The following is a 23219-nucleotide window of genomic DNA, read 5'->3' on the forward strand; positions in this document are numbered from 1 at the left end:
TTGCAAATGCACGACACAATTTGGGGCCCATTCAGAGAACAAGTGTTCATAGCACAAACACTGAAGCTTGCATGGTATCTATTAAAAGAAACGATTTTCAACCTCAGTGCTATCATGCTATTATGGGGAGCTAACGCCATTGTGGTAGGGAAAAAATGCAATTTCACTCTGTGCCTTTGGAGGACGCTATCTGCTTCTCCAATGGGCCCTGGAAAAACTTCGCCAGACTACATGAAACGCGTCATCTGGCAGAGGCCAGGGAGCTCGCTAAACTATACTTCCTCAATCTAGGACGCCCGCCTCCGATGTCATGGCCCGTTCAAAATCATCAGGTTTGAAATGTAGACTGCAGACCTGAAGATTTTTTAGCTGATCCACCACTATATTCTCGTCGTATTTCAGATTCTGTCCCGCTCTGATCCGTTGCAGCCATGGTAGTATTTCACTCAGCGTCTCTCGCTGGGCCGTTCCTTTCAGAGGGAGGAGTGCAATGCATGCTGGGTGTTGTAGGAATGTAGAATGGGTGAAACCACCAGCTGTTTGAACTTTCTCCAGAACTATGGCGCCAATTTCAAATATTATTGCTTCTATCGATTACAGAGAACACCAGCTCAGTTATCGAAGTAAAACACCATTGATGTAGTTTTAAGTCAGTAGTCCTACATTTCACAATGAAGTAGTCTGCTCCTGGTCAAACCTTTTTTGCTTGTTTTATGTCACAAAGATGTCTTTGGGTATGTATTATGTTAACAGAAAATCTGAATCACAGACTGATGCGCCAGTAAATTTGTATTTTATTATTATTTAATATTTATCCACTGCTTAAAGAGGGGGTATTATGCTGTTTCACATTTTAAGACATATACTGTATATAATTTCAAAATGTTGGCTGTCCAGACTAAACGTGGGTGAAGCTTCAAATCTGTAGGTCAAAGTATGTCGGAGTAATCCCCAGGCTTCTCAGCTCAGTCTGCAGGCTGCTGTGAACGCCAGCTTTCAAACAGTTTTTTCTACATGCTGTACTTTGTGACGTCACAGCAGGCGTCAGAGAGCTGGCCAGTCAGAAGAAAGTGGGCTTGTAGGGACGGGGTTTCTTAAAGGGACAGAGCTGACTGAGACGTTTCAGGCAGAGGCTGCATGAGGGCCTGCACAGAGCAGCAGTGTGAGAAAAATGATGAGATGAACTGTTAATTATGCTAATCCACAGGTATCACAGAGTGACATATGAAGCATAATACCCCCGCTTTAAATACACCCTGTTGTCTATATCCAAACATTGCACTGTATCAACACATAACGATAGATGCACCTGTACATACTGCATTTTTTTCTCACTGTAAATATAGCAGTACCATCTATCTCATGTGTATATGTATATATATATGTATAGCCATAGCTGTTATATTGATCTTCATCTCTTGCACTCCTTACCACTTCACTACTTTGCTGTTGCCTTATTGTGCATTTTGCCTGTGCATAGAGAGCCCTGTAGACCGGAGTCAGATTCCTTGTGTGTGTACACATGCGCCGCCAATAAAGCTGATTCTGATTCTGACAGAGAAACAAAGTTTGTCTGGCAAAAAAAAGAATAATTTATGCATGATGGGAAATTGAGGATCTAGGGTTTTTTGTATCTCTACACAAATTAGGGAATGAATGGTGAGATATCTCGGCCTCTTTTTTTTCTAACTGTCTCTTTTTATCCTCCAAACTTAATGGAATGCTAAATAGCTGGAGTGCTCTTTTAATTATCAGGCTCAGATGCTTGTTTTTGCCGCCCAAACAAACCAGCTCTGTGAGTTTAGCCAGACAGCTGCCGGACAAAATCTGACCCTCTTCCTCTTGTCTCTGAAATCGCTCATAACTGCATGACTTGCTGCCTTCTTGATGACTTGTATTCTTAGTTTCTTGTGATTTTTATTAATGTTAATGTTGTATCTTTACGCTTAACCAAATAAAGGATTGTTTTTGCAGGATATATCTGTTGTTTTATACAGAATTCAGTTGAGTTTATTTGACATCATGGGCAGGAGAGCATTAAATCAAACGCAGCTGCAAAAATGTCAAGATAAGACAATTAAATCCAGGCCTTATGTACATTTTCTTGAATAAAGGTGTACATGAATATGAGATACTTTAATTGTAGGCCGAGCTCGAGCAACGCGACCATTAATCTTCGTAAACTAGACAAAAACACTCCTTAGCCATAAAAGCTGCATGCCGTGCAGTTGCTAATTTGGAGTAACAGCACCTTTGTCGTCCCAATTGAAGCGCTGCCCACAGAGTACAGGATCATTGCATATGCATAAAGATAAACAGAGACATTACCCTCCGTACACACACACACACACACACACACACACACACAAAAAACCTGTACGGTGCAGACTGACTTTGATAGCTGTCTCACCGCTCTGCATGATGAATGTAGATGAAAGAATTAACACACATGCACGCACAAGAACTGAAACAGCGCACACACGCCTGCCTGCCCACCACCTACACTCTATCACTCACACACACACACATTTCCTTTCCATGCACACACGTACATTTCCTCTCCACACACACACACACCACCTCCCCCACCCTAACCCAGATGGTCGGTCCGAGCTACAGAGCTGTGAAACACTGAGGCCACAGAGCATCAGGCCAAGGGATTCTGACTTCCCAGCTGAGCTTTTAGCATGCGCAACAACGGCCCACAGCCACTGCATATGATGCTATGTGCCAGATCGAGACAGGGGGAAAAGGAAGACAGATAGACGGAAAGAAAGAAAGGAAAGAAACCACAGAGAGAGAGAGAGCAGACACAGAGACACAGCTCCCCACAGTGGAGCTGCATTGTACCGTCTACAAAGCCATAGGAGACATTAAAAAGAGATGTAAAAGCTTCAACACAAGCACAGAGCTTTATTTACTTCACCTAAAATACAGGTTTTCACTAGCGCTCCTCACAGTAGCAGCTATAGCTCAGTCAGACTCTTCTTTAATGCTACACATAAGTATTATTTATTACATTACAACAGAGTGGCTTAACAGCTCAATGAAAAAAAGCTTTTTAGGACATATGTGGGCCCCCGAGAAGCTCATTCGGGGCCTGCAGCATCAAGATTTTCCCAAAGTATTAAATTTTGATCTTTTATTTCCCTGTCTTGCTTTGTTTTTTTTTTGTTTTTATCTTGATTTCTTATATCAAATCAAATCCTGTGTGCATGGGCGTGGTATACTCGCAACCCAGTTGAGAAGGGCATGCCCTGAGAGCCTTCTGTAATGTAATTAAAGAACAGGGTCGACAGCCAAACAGGGGTGAGGAAGGCTAATCAACTCTCTGAGTCACTCTCTATGTGTAATCAGAGGGAGAGCCAGGGAGAGACAGAGGGAGATTAAATTGATTAAAAATTGAAATCCCAGACCAAATATATTCTAAGAGAAGGTAATTACAATTAAAGTCATCTTTGTGTTTAAGTTTTGTATTAATTTCCCCAGTCTCTGCATTCATTTCTACTTCTCCTTGACCTTATCTGTGAGGGAACTCGATGTGCACATTGAGGAACACTGCACGGCCAAAATTGTATGGACACCATCGCTAATGGCGGGGAAGGGAATTTATCTGTTACTACTACCGCCTCCACACTTTCGGTTTCAGGCTAAACCCCTGTTTTTTTATTTTGATGTAGGTATTTGTACGGTGGCCGACACGGGCCGCAACGGTCCGATCAGATTCCATTAGAAGAAACAGAAAATGCAGAAGTCCAAAACAAACGCAGCGACGGAAACGTGCAGCAGTTGGAAAAAATGACATATTTGCAGGGCGTTTGATGTTACACTGAGCGCCCCCTACAGGCCTGGAGCACTTTGCATGTGTTTTCTGGGTTTGTGTGTTTTTGACTTTGCATCGTTTTTTTCTAATGGAAACCGTTTGGGCTGTTGCAGCATGATTGCCCTTCTCTGCCACCGTATATTCGCCCCCATTAAAGCAACAATAGCATTATGTTGCCCATTTATGTTGCTGGTAGGAGACCGAGAGCCTTTTTAATCAGTTTTGTAATATGCATGCTGTGATTCACGTGAGAGAAATGATTTTGTGTTCATTTCTTTAGCTTCGCAGGGCTCGCCACTTTATCTGGAATTTATGAGCAACAATCACCTGTAAATTTTGAGCATACTACTAATTGTATAAACTACTGTTATTTTGAGTTAAACTATAGTCTACCAGAGTTAAATGTATGGCAATGCATTATGAATAATGAAGACCACACAATGATTAGCTGTTGTGCTCCTGCTACAATTTGTGCTCATTATTTATGATTTGGCGTCATTTATGATTATTTTATTATTTAGTGCATCCAGCTCAAAATAGATGATTATCATTTTATATTATGCACTGCAAATAAATGAGCATTTTTGTAGGGAAAATGTCACCGTTATTCCTGTTGTTTGTATGATATCAATAAGCACTTTGAATAAGCACAAGCTGTGCAGCAGTCGCCATGGGTCTGCTGTATGTAAAATTGCGTATTTAATCCCTCAGAGGAGACGGGCAAAGTCAGAGGAATGTGTGGAGAATAGTCAATCATCTACTAAGTATGCATGAGCCGCTTTGGCATTATTCAAATCAGCACTGCCCCTGGTGAAAATGCAGTAAGCCAACCTGTTTCTGGGAGTCTCTGTTGCCAGATCAAATATTTGTAAATGGGTCTTTTCTAATCCTCTGATTCTACAGACGACCTTTTATATACTGGACTCTTTTTCCCAGGGTTCAGGGATTGTGGGGTCACTGCTGTTATCGCATGAGATGGTTTGTAATGTCGGACGGATTATACGTTACGTGCTTTGCTTTGGACAGAACATTTTACGTATGTAAAGAAAGCGTGGCCAGCTGCGTCCACTTTGTCAATAACACCATACCTGACTACGAAATGACATGAAACTGCTTTTAATAGCCTGTTTCGACCCAAGGTTGTCATTATGGCTCTCCCATGGCCTTCAACAACCAACCAAATAATGTGCATTTACATTAATGGTTTATGTAAATGAACATTTGTATGTGTAGCTTAATTATCGAGGTCTAATCAGCAAAGGTGGGTTACTTAAGTCAGACCTTGATCTACTCTAAACAGATGTTTTCCCCATCCACGACTATCACGCTCCCACTGTGCAGTGCATGTCTCATAAGCAGGGTGAGCAGAAATGTCCTTCAGCAACTAATGCACTGTCGTTTGAATGCTTTAGAAATGAATGCCATTTGAATCATTTGAATATCACGTCCTTGTCTGTACCTGTAAAGAAAAATGTACTATTAATGTTGTACACATTTTTAATATATTTACGTACCTCCCCTGATTCTTTCACTTAACCCAGGTCAGCCACTCAGGTCAGGCGCTTGAGCTTAAAATGAGCTTTTCAGTTTTATTTTAAGTGTTGGCTGTCATTAGTTGTAATTTGCATTAATGCCTGGACATTTGCATTAGGCCAAATTATGTATTTTGCCACTTGGGAACAGCATGAAGAGCTGTTAGTATACCACAGACATATTGTCCTCTCATAATCATGTCAGCAAATAGATGCTTATTGACACATCCAGCACACACAGACAAACATTAGCATCCAAGCCGACTTGTTTCCTGTGACCTGAAGAATCTCTTTATTGTCATTGTACATGTACAACGAAAGTGGACGCAATCCTGTCCTTGTTCTGTTGGGGTCTCCAATACGTACACCAACTAGCCGCTAACTTCTTAAGTCTGCCTTTTGGTGCTGTTAGCATCATCACTTTGTTTTTGCTGAAAACTGCTGCCTCTTGCTGCAGCAAATGAGGAAACAAGTAATCATTGACTGCATTGTAAACTGTGTCTGTTTATGCGCAGGCAGTGATTTATCAGCCCGGCCCTGAACTGGACTCTGGTTTTGTGTTTCTCCCTCTGCCAAGTCTGTTTCTTTTGCTTTTTATTAGGAAAACTTGGTTTGCATTTCTGGCATTTCACCACGGCTGCTTAGAACCGGCCAAAAGTTAGAGAGTTCGATTAGCATGAAGCAGAAGTACTGTTGTGTGCTGTCGTGACATGCAGTTTAATTGGATTGAGAGAGCAAACTCGATGTTCAAGGTATTCTTTTATCTCATTTTATTGGACATCATCAATCAGAACATGTGCATGACCATAATACAATAAAATAATGTTATTACAGCCCCAAATAGTAATGAACCAACGTTTAAAAGTATAAGCATGGACAAATGTTGATCACGCAGTTAACATGCAGTCGACTTATGTCGTGAATGTTACATTTTAAGTGGAATACAGGCTGCGACACGCCTATGACATCAAAAATGCTGCAATCATTAACAGTGCGAGCTACCTCAGAGCTCAGTCCCACTTCACCATCAGTGGTGATGCTCACTTTAAGTTGAATAATAAAAGCTAAGGGGGAAATGTTAAGAGCGCTAAAGAGTTTGCTGTTGCTATGGCGCCGGTTGTAATGGACAATATTTTTAGCCAAAGAAATGTAATCATTTTCAGGTCCATAAGCTCGTCTCCAAATCAATCATTTGTGCAAGCGTTGCGTTCCTTTTGTACATTGTTAGTAATAGGCAGAATATTACACAGCAGGCTGGTCATTATAGCAGAAATAAACCCCTTCATAGTGAGACCCTGCATCAGCCTACCATGGTTTATTTCCGCTATAATGCAATTTAGCTGTACATCATCCCTTACAAAACATGATAGTACTTCTAACAACTAAGATGCTCCTGCAGATGTAATGAAAAGAAATGGTGACCATGCTGACAGCCTGAAACAAGCTCTGTCACCTTCAGGTGTCTGAGATAACAGACGTTTTAAAAGCGGAGCCGCCCGCTCTGACTCTTAACATCTAACCACTTCATCTCACCGTTACCTGGCCTTTCATTGGCTATTGCTCTTTGAGCTGAATCTGTGATCTCCACACACTAAAGGACTTGCTCAGTACCCTGCAGATGTCTGGTCATAAATATGAAACATGTCTGATGGTATCAGGGCGGCTCAGATGTGTGAGTCGCTCAGTCGGGGATTGTTTTGAATTTCCAATCCCCTCACGCTCACAATCAGTCGTGATATCTTTGCCAACAAGCCAGTGTATAAACCAGACCTTGTCTCTTGGAAATAATGTTTTCATATAACTAAAGTGCTTTTCTAATGACCTAAAAGTGACAACGTAATCGCTGCCCACTTAGACAACAAAAACACTTCATTTAAGGGTTGGATGGTGATTGTGTTTTGGCATGAAGGCACTTTCACAAACAAAGACCGCTCAGATAGAGGTGTGGATTTAAAATATTTTCTTTTACAAGATGAATGGCAGGGATCAAAATGACTGTTCGGGGATGAAAAGAGGTTAGGGGTTAAGGAATGAAAGGATGGCAGTAGGGGTCAAGGGTTGGGGTGAAGGGGGGAGGTAGGGGTTGAGGGGTGAGGGATGAAGGGATGGAGGCATGAGGGTAGGGATAGAGGAACGAGGGATGAAGGGTTAAGGGTAGGGGTAGGAGGAATGCGGATGAAGAGATGAGGGTAGGGGTCGAAGGAGGAGGGATGAAGGGATGAGGGTGGGGATCAAGGGTTTAAGAGATGGAGGTAAGTGTCGAGGGATGAGGTATGAAGGGATGAGGGTAGGGGTCAAAGGTTGAGGGATGAAGGGGGGAGGTAGGGGTCGAGGGATAAAGTGATGAGGATAGTGGTCGAGGGATGAAGAGATGGAGGTAAGTGTCGAGGGAAGAGGTATGAAGGGATGAGGGTAGGGGTCAAGAGCTGAGGAATGAAGGGATGAAGGTAGGGGTCGAGTCTTGATGGATGAAGGTATGAAGGAATGAGGGTAGGGGTTGAAGGACGAAGGGATGAAGGTAGGGGTCGAGGGTTGAGGAATGAAGAGATGAGGGGGCGGGTTGAGGGATGAGGGAATGAGGGTAGGGGTCGAGAGATGAGGAATGAAAGAGGGAGGTAGGGGTTGAGAGGGAAGGGATAAAGGGATGAGGACAGGGGTCAAGGGATTAAGGGACGAGGGATGAGGGGTTGAAGGGTAAGTGAGGAAATTGGCTGATGTTGGATGGACTGAGACGAGAGATAATGGAGTTGTGTCAGCTGGTATCAGATGGAATAGATGGAACCTGTGGGATAAGGACTCAGAGTGGAGTAGCTGTCTCTTGATGCTTATATTTGGAGCCCTGAACGGTTCCTGTCGTCAGAAAAGAAGAGACAAAAGAAAGGAAAAAGAAAGGGTTTAGGAAGGAAGGATTCAAAAACAGAGTGAAAGGGGAAAGGAACGAATAAGGTGTGGTTAAATCTAACGGCCTACAGCCCAGGGATGGGATGTTTATGAGGCATGGTCTTTGTTTCCAAATAAAATAAGTTGTAAACTAAATGTAATTTTTAGAAGCAGGGCTGATAGACCGGGAGATAAATTGCTGCAAAATCATAACACTGTATATCTAATTCCACCACAAAAGTCCACAAAGTTGAAAAATGAGGGAAATGCCAACATGACCAACATGTTATTGTGTAGAGAAGGAAAAAAAACTGCTTTCCATCATGGTTAAGTGAAATGACGGCAGATATGTTGCAGCTGAGTTGGTGATGAATACCACTCTGAGTGCTCATCTGACAGGTTTTTGTTGCGCACATCACACTCCCAGCTTCTCCAGCGGGGTCATTACAGATGCAAATCCCAGTCGCAGCGGTGTTTTATGACACCTGTTCTTGTTTTCTAGGCCGTACCCTGCAAGTGTCCCGTCGAGGACTTGCAAATCAAGACGGAAAACGAGAGAAGGGCGGACAGGTAGGCCCGCTCAGCTGTCAGCGTTTTCCCTTGTCTCCCTTCACCCCCCCCTCCCTCCCCTCTCCTCCTGATCACAGCTCTGCCATTTGTGTCGCCATCAGTCATTTTCACAGCCCCATCCCTCTCCCCGTCTCTCTCTCTCTTTCAATGTTAGATGAGGACATTGCACCCCACCTCTGCCTGATACTTGAGCATCTGCTTCTTACTGCAACCGGTTTCCTCTGGAGAGTTTGCCGCTTATGGAGGTTGTGTGTGAATTGGGTCAAAGAGCCTCCTCACTCCTGTACAGATGTCTGGTTCATGCAGAGGAAACACGTCTGAAAAAAAAACATGTTGGGAAACATTCTGCAAGCATAATATGCTGAAGAATACAGCAATGCCTGCACTGCATGTGTGATCAATTTAGAGGTCTTCAGGGAAGGGACTGCATTTTAAAAACAGGATTATTCCATTGTTATCTGCCTGAAACAGAAAGTGAGATTGCAACAGCAAAGAAGGTCCAATATCTCCTCGTTAAGATGACATAGGTTCATTTTGGCCACCAGTGAGAAACTTCAGACTGTAACAAAACTGTTCAAACAAAAAAACAAACAAATAATCAATAATAAGTCTGGATGACCTTGAACACACGTGTGAAGTCTATACTCCTTTGGTATAACTTTGAAAGAAGCAGCCATTTGAATAAAGTTTTTCATGGTCACTTGCTTGTGCAAAGCAGAATGCCCTGAATTTCTTTTTGCCTCTGAAGCACCGGCTTTGTTGTAGCTCTCAGATTCAAGAAGCATTTACTCTATTGTGTTTTTATTCTTTTTGCCTTTTAGCTTTTCAAAAATAAGAGTACCAGCTGGAGAGCAGCGTTTTTGTTGAAGACCACCGAAGTGAAGGACACTTTAAGACTTTAAGAGCGACTACATTACAATGGGCTGAAAGAAGATGTCTATATCAACTAAATAAGTATACAATCTAATCTAACTAATGTAACATGGTGGTGCAGCTGGAACAATACCTTCCATATTAGTATTTCTTTCATATTAGCATCATAGGCGGGTATTTAGACAAAAAGACATGAGGTTGAGAGCAGGGAACGTAATGGGAAAGACGAAGAACCAGGTCAGATAAGCCACAAGGACAGTCCAAAGTCTGATTCAGGAGATAAAAATGTCTTATTGATGTGCTCAAGTGCTGCAGCCCTATGAAAGCCAGAAATACAATACTCTGCCCGAGCAGTTGGTTTCTGTTGAACGTTGTGTTGATGGTAGCAAACGATCCTGGCAGTTTGACTTACATGGTAAACGGTAAAGTGGTCTTCGGACCACTCAAGGCACACATGTCACATTCACCTGTTCACACACTAATCATGTGCCATGCGCCTGGTACTCCCATCACAACAGGGCCCTTAGTCGCTAAGTCGCTAGTCAGTCGTCCCCAGGTGGTGGAACGAGCTACCAAACTCCATTCTGTCCGCAGAGTCCCTTTCACCTTTAAGAAGAAGCTGAAGACCCAGCTCTTTATGAACACCTCTGACCTTAATGAGATTGATGCTATTGATGATGAGGACATCGAGGATGTAGTTTATGCTGACAATTTTTTACGATGATGATGATGATGACTATACTGATCTTGTTGATGTTGCTGATGATGATAATTATAAAAAAAAAAAAAACGCCCTATACACTGCCTGTTGGCACCAGTGTCCGATCGCACTTGAAGCTGTTTGTTGGCTCTTACTGACTTCGTTCCCTCCTGTCTTGATCGTTGCTTGTGCTGTATTAACTCTCAGATGTGCGTCGCTTCGGACAAAAGCGTCTGCTAAATGAAATTGTAATATTGTAACATGCAAGGGCACTAATCAGTAATTATTCACACACTGCAGGCAATTCGCAGGTTCCTTGACTTGCCAAAGGACACTCCGGCATGTCGACTGGAGTGATCAAACCTCAAACCTTCCCGTTGGAGGCGATCGACTACAGCTGCTCCATTTTGTTCGTCCACCATCAGATCTGTGGCCGAACAAGCGTTTACAAGCTTCCTTTCTCCTGATCGGCCCTTTGTTTCACAACACTTGGCTGTAGTTAGCATGGAGTTATTCAACCAAGTGACTATTTTTTATCATTCAGATCTGCCAGAACAGAGGGCTGTGGCAGGAAAAAGGAAGATGTGTCTGCACTTGAACTGTTCATAGAACTTGGATAGCTGTTCGACTCGCAGTTTAATTCCTGTATTGTGTTTCTTTAGGAGTTTTAATCCTGACCTTTTGCTAGTGATACACAGTTTTTCCTTCTCTATTCCCTCAGTGAAACAAGTTTCCTCTGCTACTGTACTAAGTCATTTTAACAAGACACTTGGACAAACTCTTTTCTGTAAGTCTCCATCTTTGTTGTCTAATACTGTTCTCACAGTGAACTTCAAAGGCCAACGTTTCATTTTGTGTTTTAATCACTGTGTACGTGTACACCTACAGGAATGAATCTGACTTTCTGTTATTCATTTATGATGTTATTAACCGTTTGCATAATATTAGAAGTGTTTTGTATTTAAAGTGCAAACTTTGAAAACTCCAAAGTGATTCTCTTCCAGAGCAAAAATTCAAATCCAAGACAAAGCCTAGTTCAGGCCTACTTTAAAACCAACAGCCGTGCCTTCCTGCCTGCTTCTGCTTTGCATTGTAAACATATGATTTGCTTAACTTTTCATAAGGTGGGTGCAGATGCTAGCTTCAAAGAGCTCGGTCTTACAGCGATGGAAAGCAACAAATGAGGCTTTCACCAACTTCAGGAGAGGGAGTTTGAGAAGAGAAGAAAAGAGGGAAAGCTAACATTTGTGCAAACCCCGGGCCTGCCTGTGCTGCAGCTCAACATGCGTGGACTTGTACCTGAAGGGTTTGTCAGGTAGAGGGAAGAGAAGCCTGAGCAGCTAAGGATCAGAGTGTGTTTATTCGTGAATATTCTCTCAACAGCTTGCCGCTGAGAAACATCCTTCAGTCTTTCTTGGCAACAGAAAACACATGTTGTAAGTATGAGCTCCAATTTGGCTTAAAGCTTCGAGACTTGGGACAAACTCTACTTGTCTGGCACTGAGGAACATTTTGAATGTTTTACTCCCCCTCCGGTCAGACTTGTTCTTCGGTAATGACTGACTCCCTCTGATCTCGCCAAGCCAGCACGCATGTTGCTAAAATAAAACTGGGATGTGTTTTGTGGATGCTTCTCTCTTGTCTGCGAGTCTGTGAGCAAGTGTTTCTGATGGGGCTCCTGTGATCTGTGCTGTTTTCATTGGAAGTTTCTCCCTCTGTGATTCTGTGTCTCTCTCTCTCCGCTTCTCAGTGTGCCTCCAGCAGTCTTTGCGTTCCTTCTTTCACTTCCCAAGAAAAAAAGTCCAAAGACGAGTGAGAATTCTTTGAGCTGAATGTGCTCTGCGCTCTATATGATGCCATATAAAAAATGAGTGGCTGTGTTAGAACCGAGCCTTTATCTCTCACGCCTTGTCTCGTACTTCTGAGGGGTGGTTTGATACGCCATCACAGCTCAGAGATGAACTGTTTAACAACTTTAAGGCGTTCTCATATAACTGTTAGATGAATTACTTTCAATCAGTCACTTTTTTTCTTATCAAGAGGCATCAAGGAGGATAACGGGAACGTGAGTTAATCTGTTCAAAGCATAGAAACTCAAAGGGCTAAACATTTAGCTTGCTGCTTCTCTGACTTTGATCAATATCTAAAATCTGCTGCTGATCTGTCGCTCAGCGGGAAAAACAGCAGGTCACTTTGTACACCTACAGACAGCTGTGTTTTACATGTCATTCTAAAGCAGGAATTGGCCCAGATTTCCCAGAGTCCTCCGTAGTACGTACAGCATATTCCCACTTGGCATCAACTCCATACTGGCTCAGGCCTCTTACGAACACTCCCCATGGCATCATTGTATTGCTACCATCAGTAGCCACATTTAGCAACCAGGCATCTGAATTTAACTTCACAATCATTTCATTTTTAAAAAGCAGCATAGAACAGTGGGTGTGTGTGTCGGGGGGGGGGGGTTACAAGATCCTGTTAAGATGGATCTAAAATACAAACTATTACAGTTGAACACATCGTTCTTTTTGCAGCTGAAAGCTCACACTACGTTATTTTTCATCCTTGCGTCATGTGTTTGTTAATGACGTCACAACGTTAAAGATTCAATCAATTTCAGTTTCATTCTCTTTGGCGGCACCTTTGGCGATGAACGCTAATTGTGGGAGTAAACTTCCCAATGTAACCAGACGTCCATGGTTGGCTCCGGTTGTAACTCTGGGTTTTCCTCGCTGATGGTCACTTTCCTTTTCAGACTGTTTGCTTCATCTGAGCGTCGAGTTTCTTTTTCTTTGGATTTTCACTTATTGTTGAAGTTGTATCTGTAGTCATCCATCTTTTCTTTGTTTGTTCAGCCATAGTAGATTACTGTTTACTCGCAACACTTGCAGAGAGCGGAAAAGCAGCCGCTTAGCTCCGCCTACCCTCTCTTGCAGACAAACCACTGCTGGCTGATGGAAAACGCGTCACTAACTGCCACAGACACCCAGTCTGTAATACTGCAAATGCAAAGGCTTTCATCGGTGGGCCATAGGCTTAGTCACCATTGTGTTACCTCATTCGGCGATAGATAGTGACTTAACAGACATTTATTTACATGATAGTCTTCAAGATTATTACTTCAAAAACTTTTTGCAGCTGAATGTCAAGACTACCTTCTTTTGCATCTTCACATCATACGTAAGCGGCGGCCGCTCCGTTGCTGCAGGGTTAACTGTTCATGTCATCTTGTTTAAAATGTCTCAAAATAAAAACAATCATAACTTGCAAAACTTACAAAACCTTTATGTTGTACAGATTTTAGGGACACGAAGCATCTTAAGATTTTCCAAAAAATAATATCACAATAAGCAAAAGTATCACTGTATTTATGTAGTTGACACTTTCAACACGCCTTTGCAATCCTGCTCATAAAAATTAACAAATCTGAAAAACTAGAAAATATATAGATTTCAAATGCCTCTTGAATTAGCAACAGAATGACAACATGTGAATGAGTTTCTGTTCACTGGAAACTAATGGAAAAATAACTGTAAACCTGTGGATGTAATGACTTGCTTCTGTAACTCTGCAGAGATTTATGATTAAGAGATGTGTGTAGCCACACACACACACACACACAGGTCCAGTCAGTCCTGTCAGTTGGACAGCTGTCACAGCAGAAAGCACGGTGTGGCTCTCTGTCAGCAGTGTTCATTTGATGAGCAGGCTGCTGGACTGTGCTGCCTGCAGCAGTCTTGTTCCAGGTGCTGGTGCTGATGACTAGCCGGTGAGGTCAGACCCGAGCTGCTGGCTCAGTCACATTTCAGAGGGAAAAATCCAGCGCCGGTATCAGGACATGTTTTTATAACAGCTACAGTAACAGCTTGAGAACGTGTGCGACCATATGACATAGGAGCAGGGTGTTACCCAAGATAAAGAAAGGCTTAAGAAAAGCATGCTAAAAATATTAGCATTGACAAGTGGTGCTCGGCTGCACCCTCGAACACCAGTGTTGACAGATTGAGCTGTTCTCAGCTCAAAACTGGGGCTTTGTTTTATTTAATTGGGTAGATAAGGTAGTTTTTTTGTGGGTGATGATTATTTGGGTTTCTTTTTCTACCATTTGGGAAGTCAGAATATGTTCCGATAAATCAGCCCTGAGCTAAAGTTCCATTTAACAAAGTTGAACCTTTTCCAATTATCATTACAGATATAAAAACATAATATCTGAGTTCTGAAGAGCAGATATTATTCATACTTTAACTGTAACTCATGAAGAGACTAGGGTATTGAAAATTGGCGATGTTTTCTTTTATAAGAACTAGGGGTGGGAATTAATTGCCAATTATTGCCAATTAATTCCCGTAACGTTGGCCCTCATTCATGACATAAGCGCCACCGCGAGGAGTCATGAAGTAGTGACGCGGTGAGTCAAAGTGCAGGGAAATCAGTTTACAGCGCTGAATATTTGTAAATTAAAATATCGATATTTGGTGCCAACCTATCGCTAACTGTATCGCACGAGTCAGGATGACGATATATGGCCGTATCCATACTTTGTCCCGCCCCGAATAAGAACATGACGTGACTAGCACGCAGTATTTAAACACTGCTATGGCTTCAAAACTTTTATCTCATGGCCACATCTGTGAGCCAAAATGGAATACTTCTCTACCTCCAGGCTGTCGCACCTGCTTGTTTATGTATATACATATATACTGTCTGTCAGAGAACTATTCTGTACAGTAGTTACTATCTCATCCACACATCGCATAATGTGAAAAGCTCTCACGCTTCCTCTCCAGCCCGTGAGTCTGACAGTGCAGATGCATGTTCTTTATTTATTCGCTCCACTTTTCGGCATGTTCACCCGCTGTAATTTCTTGTATTACATTCACAGCTCTGACTTATTCTTATCTGGATCTCTGCTGCTGCCACGGCCCATATCCTCCACAGGGAGCATTAAAATTTCATCTAATTTTGGATTTCACAACAAGTAAACTAATGACGAGAAAAGCCTGCTCGTTTGGTTGTGAGCTGCTGTGTTGACATAAATCTAACTCACTGCAGACAACCTATAATTAAACTTACAGAAGTAGATTTTCACTGTAGGTTATTGAACCTTATCCTCACATAAGTTCCAGTGCTTCACACAGATTATTAAAACAATATAGGCTTACAAAACCGTCAAGGTAGACCACAGGAAATAATTTATACCACTACATTTATGTTAGGGCTGTTGACACTGTCACTAAAGAAACCACAGTTAGTAATACTTCCTTTACATAGGCCTTTTTGTTTGCCATTTAAGCTTGGATTGTTGGCAGTAAGAAGTGAGCATATTTGGGAAAGAGGGTGGATCTATCTTTGACGGGTAGCCGTGGTAGCAACTTGTCAATCACAGGTGGCCACACCCTAATCTCTTTTTACAGATTCTACATAGACTTGTAGATTTAGCTTCCTATTAATCTCTATAAACAAACATCTGCAGCTCAACTTGTGACAAATTCCCTTGACGCTGTGTCACGAAAGCCGCTCAGCGTTCAGATTTCCCGACTACCTCGAATGCATCAGAAATGATCAATTCGACCTCCGTTCAGCAAACGAGCAGTTTAAAAGTAGTTTTTGTCTCCTCTTGAGGACAGACCTGACAAAGCTTCATTTCCACTTTTTACTAATGTGCATCATGATGCTGAAATTTCAGCAAAGGTAAAACCTGTTAAAGCTCCTGTGAGGAGTTTTTTGGTGGTTAGAAAACAGACTGAAATTAATACTGATTCATCTATATGACCTACAAATGTAAGCAAGACCATCAGTGACAACACTGATTATTTCTAAGGAAAGCAGGAGAAGATTTTTCACCAGAAAACACAACTTACACATGCACAGGACAAGATTAGCAAAGAGATAAGCGGTACCTCTTTGTCCACAGGGGGCGCCAAAATCGACACAGACTGAAAGTTCCTCACAGGAGTTTAATTAAAGTCGATCCCAAGAAATATGGATTATTTTTTTTAAACAATGCAGCACACAGAAAAGGAAGTCTTGACTGGAAGTCGTTATCGCTAACCGCTGGCTACACGCCCGACATGTTCACCGTTGCCCCCAGAAGCTATACTGTCGTCAGACTAAAGCTGAGCAGATCTGAGATTGGCCACGCCCTAAAGCATACCCTGCTTTATCATATATTGACTATAAACTGGAATGAATATAATGCTTTATTAACAAAGGCTACAAACTATTGATTAAGACCATAAACTCATAAGGAAAATGTTTCGTAAAGTTATAAATCAACTCAGAAATAGGCTCATAGACTTCTAGACCAGTGGAGTCGCCCCCTGCAGGCCATTAGAAAGAAAGCATCACAAACCAAGAGGCTACTTCCACTTCTTTTATACAGTCTATTTTCCTACACAACAAGTCAAAGCTTCTCCCGACCACGTCACCGTGATACCTTGTATTCACTTAGAAGCCAAAATAAGCTCAGAAGTGAGTTTTGTTTCATTTCATCCTCAAGGATGGGAACTGTGAGTACATCAGGTGGCTTTCATATGTTTAATAAAGTCACAAAATAATTGATTCATATCAGTTAATTAAAGAACTAACATTGAACTAACAGATGAAGCATTCATCATCAGTCACTCTGATGTAATAAGAAGATAAAAGTTTGGAAAATGAAGTTTTGAATAACAGCTTTTCTTTCATGTCGTTTTGAACACGTTTGCTCTGCAGGGCTCCTGGTGACGATGTTGTGGCATGGGGCGAGTCACTGGACCAGCTTCTGGACTGTAAAAGTAAGCAAACATATGGATTTACTCGCCTCATTCTTTAATCAAATCCTCCTCCCTTTCTCCCTCGCTCCTCTCTGCTGCACAATATTATCCTGACTTGCCCTCGGGCTCCTTTAGGAGGATCGGGGATATATTCTTCCTTCAAGTTCATCAAATCCATTCTGAGGTATATTTAAGGAGGATGACACCGTGCGGAGATAAGAGGCCTAATCTGAGCTGCCAGTGTAGATCGGGTGATTCCAGCCGGCTCTCATCATTTATAAAGCCGGCGCTCACTTCTGGCTTTCACCTGACTGTATTCCCAGCCTCTGTTTGAAAATGACTAAAGGGGGCAGATGGGTTCTTTCTTCTCTCTCCGCCTGATGTCTCTCCTCTCGTTACTTTACTGAAATGAATTCGGCTGATCTGTAATATTTCAGCCTGTTGTCTCCTGCGTCAAGATTAACTGTCCTCCAGATGATATATTCTCTCTTGCGTCGCAGTTGCTCCGTTTCTCTTTGACGAAACGCAGTGACACGTGTGACAAATCGATAAACAGAGGCAAAAAATAAATAGTTACGCGCGGGCACTTGCAATCTTTTGGCACTCGTATACCTTTACATCTCGTGCGATTTTACAGAGCCGACTGCGTTATGATTGAAGGCTCAGATATGGACCGGGGAGTGATTCATAGATGGGAACAAGCGGCCCCTGGACACAAAGTTTCCCGTCAATTACTGTCAAAGCAGCAGCTGTGATTTATGTGAAGCAATTGGTGTGAAAAGCGCCGGTGCTGGCAGTTAGCTGTTTGTTTGCTCTCCCGGAAGAATTGCTAAGTATTCTACACCTGCATTAGAATCACAGCTCCGCGAATACTCCTGTGACAGAGGTAATGGGTGTGAGGAGAAGATAACGGGAAGTATAGTTGAGAGCAATTATAAGATGCTGAGGCGGTGCACATTGGGATGCAGCGTTTGGTTTTGAGGGTTTTTGAAGTTAAAAGCGCCTCCAGACATCCACAATACCATCCTCTCTTTGTTCACTCGTTTCTTTGAGCTAACAAGCGCTACGTAGAGAGAGAGGGAGAGAATGTGAGTCTAAGATAACAGAGCAGCTTAACCTTTAGCTGAGGCAGGCTGCTCTTATGATTTCCTCCGAAAATACTCGAGTAGTTTAAAGCTATTTTTGCCTGATTGTATGGCCCTTATGCACACAAATGTGTTTCCTGTTGTAAGAAGACCCTGATGGTGGTTTATCGTAAACAAGGTCCTCTTGCTGCAAGGTCAGAGATCTTCTGGTAATGCAAAGTGGAGATAAAATGTGGACAAAATTCAAATGAGCTGCTGAGATGTTAAAAAAATTGCAGAAAAATCTCATGGTTTTTATCAGAAGATAGTATTAACTCAGGTGTTACATTGTGATACCTTTCTCATGATTTATCTTAGACTGTGAAAGGTCATCTGACTTACGAAGTGGACGAACATTAAAGATTTTGTCACACATACAAAGTCTTCTTAATAACGTTTTTTTAAAATCCAACTACATCCAGAATATTTGATGTTACTTGTCTATTATATCACAGTAACTTGTACAGTAACAAACACATACTCACTTTCAACTCTTTAAATATGTCAGCTTAGACACATTTAGCTGAGGATCTACCTCTGCGTCAGTTTTGCATGCACCGGGCTCAAGTTAGCAATAACCAACATGTGCTTAGACTTTTTCAATATAAAGCTTGCAGAGAAACATGTCATATTATAGGGGTTTCGGATGTCCTTTTAAATTAACATTTGTTATGTTTAGGCTCCAAAATGACTTAGATGATTGGGGTTTAATAAGTGCAACGAATGTCTGTTTAATAGCTATCAGAAATTGCTTAAAGTGCTAATCTCGAAGATTTCAGTATCGTCCTCTTTGGCGGCACCTGTGGCGATAAATGGTAATTACAGGAGCACCCTTCCCAGATATCCAGACAGTGCTGCATGTGTGACGTCCACGGTTGGCTCCGGTTGTAACTCTTGATTTTCCTGGCTGATGGTCGCTTTCCTTTTCAGAGTGTTTGCTTCATCTGAGCGTCGAGTTTGTTTCTTTATCTCTGGATTTTCACTTATTTCTGAAGTTGTATCTGTAGTCATCCATCTTCTCTTTGTTTGTTCAGCCATAGTAGATTACTGTTTACTCGCAACACTTGCAGAGACCGGAAAAGCAGCCGCTTAGCTCCGCCTACCCTCTCTGGCAGACCAACCACTGCTGGTTGATGGAAAACGCGTCACTAACTCGGCGCCACTTGTGATTTTTTCCTGTGAAAGTAGCCACAGACACCCAGTCTGTAATACTGCAAATACAAAGGCTTTCATCAGTGGGCCATAGGCTCAGTCACCATTGTGTTACCGCATGTGGTGACAGACTTAACAGACATTTATTTACATGAAAATCTTTACATGCAACACTGTCAGGATATCTGGGAAGTGTGCTCCCGCAAAAGAACGAAACAGATATTTTAATGAGCAAACTTGGCTGAAAAAGAATGAAGGATTTTTAGAGAAGAATACAAAAATCTTGCAGGATTAATTTTCACAACATAGATATGCATATACTTCAAAGTCTCTGATGATATCAGGTATTTGTTTGGATTGATGGATATGCACAGTGGGTTGGGTTATCCCTAAAAGGAAAAAGCTGGTACATTTTGTCCCAGTCTAATTGCTCTGTAATAAAGGTTTAAAGACGAGGATTGTGGCAGAAACAGGTCCTTAAAAACCTTGTAATTGAGCGTCTGTTGAATGCTTGACACGGCCCTGGTTTTTAAAGTGCGTGTGCTCCCTGTGTGCAGCCGGCCAGCTGGCGTTTGAGGACTTCCTGAGGACAGAATACAGCGAGGAGAACCTTCTCTTTTGGGTGGCCTGTGAGGAATACAAGAAAATTACCAGTGAGGCAGAAATGGAGGTGGCTGCCAAAAGGATCTACACAGAGTTTGTCCAGGTTGATGCGCTGAGACAGGTACGGCTTCTGCAAAGTGGGACGTGAATGAAGTCAGACCTGTGTATCTGCAGATCAGCTTCAATTGCTGGCTTGCTTGCTGTCACTGTCACTCCTGCACGCTTCCATTCATATGAAATAGATGTTTGTAGAGATGTTTGTCGGCCACCTTCACTTTCCTTGCTGCTCTGTGCTACAGTTTTTCTTGAACATATTTAACTTTCTGAGCGTGAGGCACGAGAATGTAAAAATATCTCCAAACAGAAATAAGTCATGGGTGAAATAAAAGTTGCTGTTTTCTGAACGCAGATAAACATTGACTGTGTGACGAGAGGAGAAATCAGTGACAATCTCTCTCAGCCGGGGCTGAATTGCTTCGACAGGGCGCAGAGACAGATATACGCTCTGATGGAAAACGACTGTTATCCACGATTTCTGAAATCAGAAATCTACCAAGCTCTCCTGGAACAGCACTGAAAGCAACGTGGAGGGAAGAGAGCTCGTCGGACGTCTCTGGTGATTGATTCTGCACTTCGGGCTGATTCTCCTCAACAATCTCAGTTTAAACAAAGAGTGGCTTAAGTTTCTTAGGAAGCAAAGATACAGAGCTGTAGGTGAGGAGGCTGGCAGGATGTAAAAGCCAAGCATGATCTAAATAATGTATTTAGTCGCTTTTGAAGTCATTTGTTTGTTTGGATTGCACAAAAAGCCTGTAATTCTGAAGAAGGCTGATATGAAGCTCTGAAAGGTTGACATTTGTTTAGCAAAGAATGAAAAGAAAAATATATAAATTAATTCTAACCAATGACTGTATATATAGATGGACGACGCGTCTTCATCTGCTCCCATTGTACGAAATTGAAGCCAAAATCGCCCCTGTGATAGGCGCTGCCATCTTGCGATGGAGACGTCATATGGAGCCAGAGTCTGCGCAGTAGAGATTGGCGGGTGGCGCCGCCGTAGCCACCTCCGCTAACCAAAACACACACTTAATAACTGAAAAAAAAAACCCAGCAAAGATCCCGCACGCCGCCGTGTTTAACAGCAGAACAGCTTCTTTGTGTTGGTCTGAGGTTAACGTTCACAGGTGTGGAAACTTCAATGACTGTAGTGATTGTTTTAGTAACGTCTCCTTTTGCCGTTCGTCCTCCACTCTGCTAATCCACAACAAATCGGCTGCAGGAGCCGTATTGGTCAACAGAGCTGTCAATCATCATTTTGACAGCATCAAATAACTAATTAAAAGTAAACTTGTCAGAAAAACACTTGGACATAAATCAGCATGATAAGAACTAACTATAATGACAAAAACCATGTTTGAGAACAATTTATTTGACGTGTATTTTGATTTTATAGTTTGACTCATGTCCCATCTGTTAACATGGAGGAGGCGGGCTTTATGACCTATACTGCAGCCAGTCAGCAGGGGATGATAGAGAGGGTTTGGCTTCACTTTTAGGGAGCTGCCATGTCGTCCATCTTTTTATAGTCAATGCTTCTAACCAAGAAGCTCTACTGTCCTGTGAAGAGCAGCTGTAAACAGCCCAATACTTTGTGATACCTAAATGACTTTTTAATTTAAATTAACTTGTGATTTTATTTGATGTCTGATTCCGACCTCTCAAACTATTTAACATTTACAAACATCACTCTGTACGCTCGTATGGAATCCAAAAACCTGTAATCTGTTTGCATTTGTGAATAATCAATTACCCGCAGTGCATTAAGTCTGTGATCAGCCAGCCATGTAATTATTGTTTTGTTGGAAAAAACATCCCATGAAAGTAGAAAAACGGTGACTTTAAAGCATCTCTCACTCACTGCTCTGAAATAAGTTATTTTTGACAGTAAATACTGTGTTGGAACGAAAACTCTCGTGTGTTCTGTTGTCTTTGTGTGAGAAGCCCTGCAGCTGTTGTGGCTGATTATGATGATGATGAAAATGATGCATGTATGAGCATGTGTGTTAAAGTGTTTGTTCCAATTTATGAGCATGCAGATGTCACTGAAAAAGGGAAAAACAATCCTCCAGACTGAGGACAGATCGGTCAGTTCTGCAGGGCTTACCACCAGGATTGAGGATTAGACCTAGTCAGAATTTCTTATGGGGTTAAGGGTTATGCTGGGGGAAGTCAATTTTAAAGCCCATCATATGTTGGTTATGTAACTCCTCCACAGGTTATTATCCATGAAAGTCAACGTAACAAGACATGACCTCAGTGTCCTCAATGGTGATATGTTTGGGTTCAGCAGCTGTATGTAAGGTTATGTTAAAGCGTGTAACTTAACACCACCGTCATCCTGGGCACAAACCTGTTGCAGACTGAGGCCCCCTTTCTGTCACATATACGTGTGTAGGAGGCAACAAGATCCAACACCCAGAGGCAGAACAGGTTGAAGAAACGCAGCTGCAAAGGTGCTCTTAAAGCTGTTAAACGCTCGTCTAATCTCAGCACCACAGCCTGCGATGTAAGGTAAAAAAGATGTTATGTTACATATATAAAATGAAGATTAGGCTCCAGAGGCTGCTCTCACAAATAGTCTACAAACGATGTTACCCAGCCTAAAAGAATCCCAGCAAAGAGTCCAAGCAAACAACTGGTTTAGGTATATGATGTTTCTTATAGGATGAAGGACATGGTTCAAGCTTTCACTCATCAATGATTTCTCATCTACAGTATATTGTCAAACCAACAGGAAAGTGCAAGAATCCGGTGGGATGGATGTACAGTGAGGTTATCAGGCACCATTTATTGCATAATGTTGACATCAAGATCAACTACAAACATCATCCCGACGCAGTCTCTACTCCTGTACTTCCTGTTGTCAGAGTTAGACGAACCATAGAGTTAACCATAGAGTGTTTTGCCTCTAGGCTTTAGAAACTTCTGGAATACCATGGTTATTCAATTTAGAGTAATAAAATGGGAATTTGGGATTTTCAGTTACAGCCACAGATTAGTTTAGCATAACAACTGGAAGCAGAGGTTATCTGAATTGAATTCTGAATCATACAAATCCATTTTTCATCCAGCAAAAAGCTCAGTTATCAAGAATGTATTAGTAAGATGATAATTACTTCAGCCTTAAAGGGGAGGGTAGGTTCT

The 23219-nt window shown here is 42.1% G+C and overlaps 1 protein-coding gene across 1 annotated transcript; it reads left to right on the forward strand.

Moving 5' to 3' along the window:
- Positions 1-11705: 11705 nt before the first annotated feature.
- On the forward strand, positions 11706-21976 carry LOC138607497 (regulator of G-protein signaling 8-like). The gene is made up of 4 exons (XM_069680119.1): positions 11706-11814; positions 17093-17154; positions 19967-20133; positions 20422-21976. The coding sequence occupies exons 1-4, from the start codon at positions 11810-11812 to the stop codon at positions 20587-20589; spliced, it is 402 nt and encodes a 133-aa protein (XP_069536220.1). The 5' UTR covers positions 11706-11809; the 3' UTR covers positions 20590-21976.
- Positions 21977-23219: the final 1243 nt, after the last annotated feature.

This window comes from Semicossyphus pulcher, unplaced genomic scaffold (genome assembly GCF_022749685.1).
Source record: "Semicossyphus pulcher isolate SPU_LCO1_2020_fin unplaced genomic scaffold, fSemPul1.0.p SCAF_4, whole genome shotgun sequence".
In the NCBI taxonomy this organism is placed as follows: domain Eukaryota; kingdom Metazoa; phylum Chordata; class Actinopteri; order Labriformes; family Labridae; genus Semicossyphus; species Semicossyphus pulcher.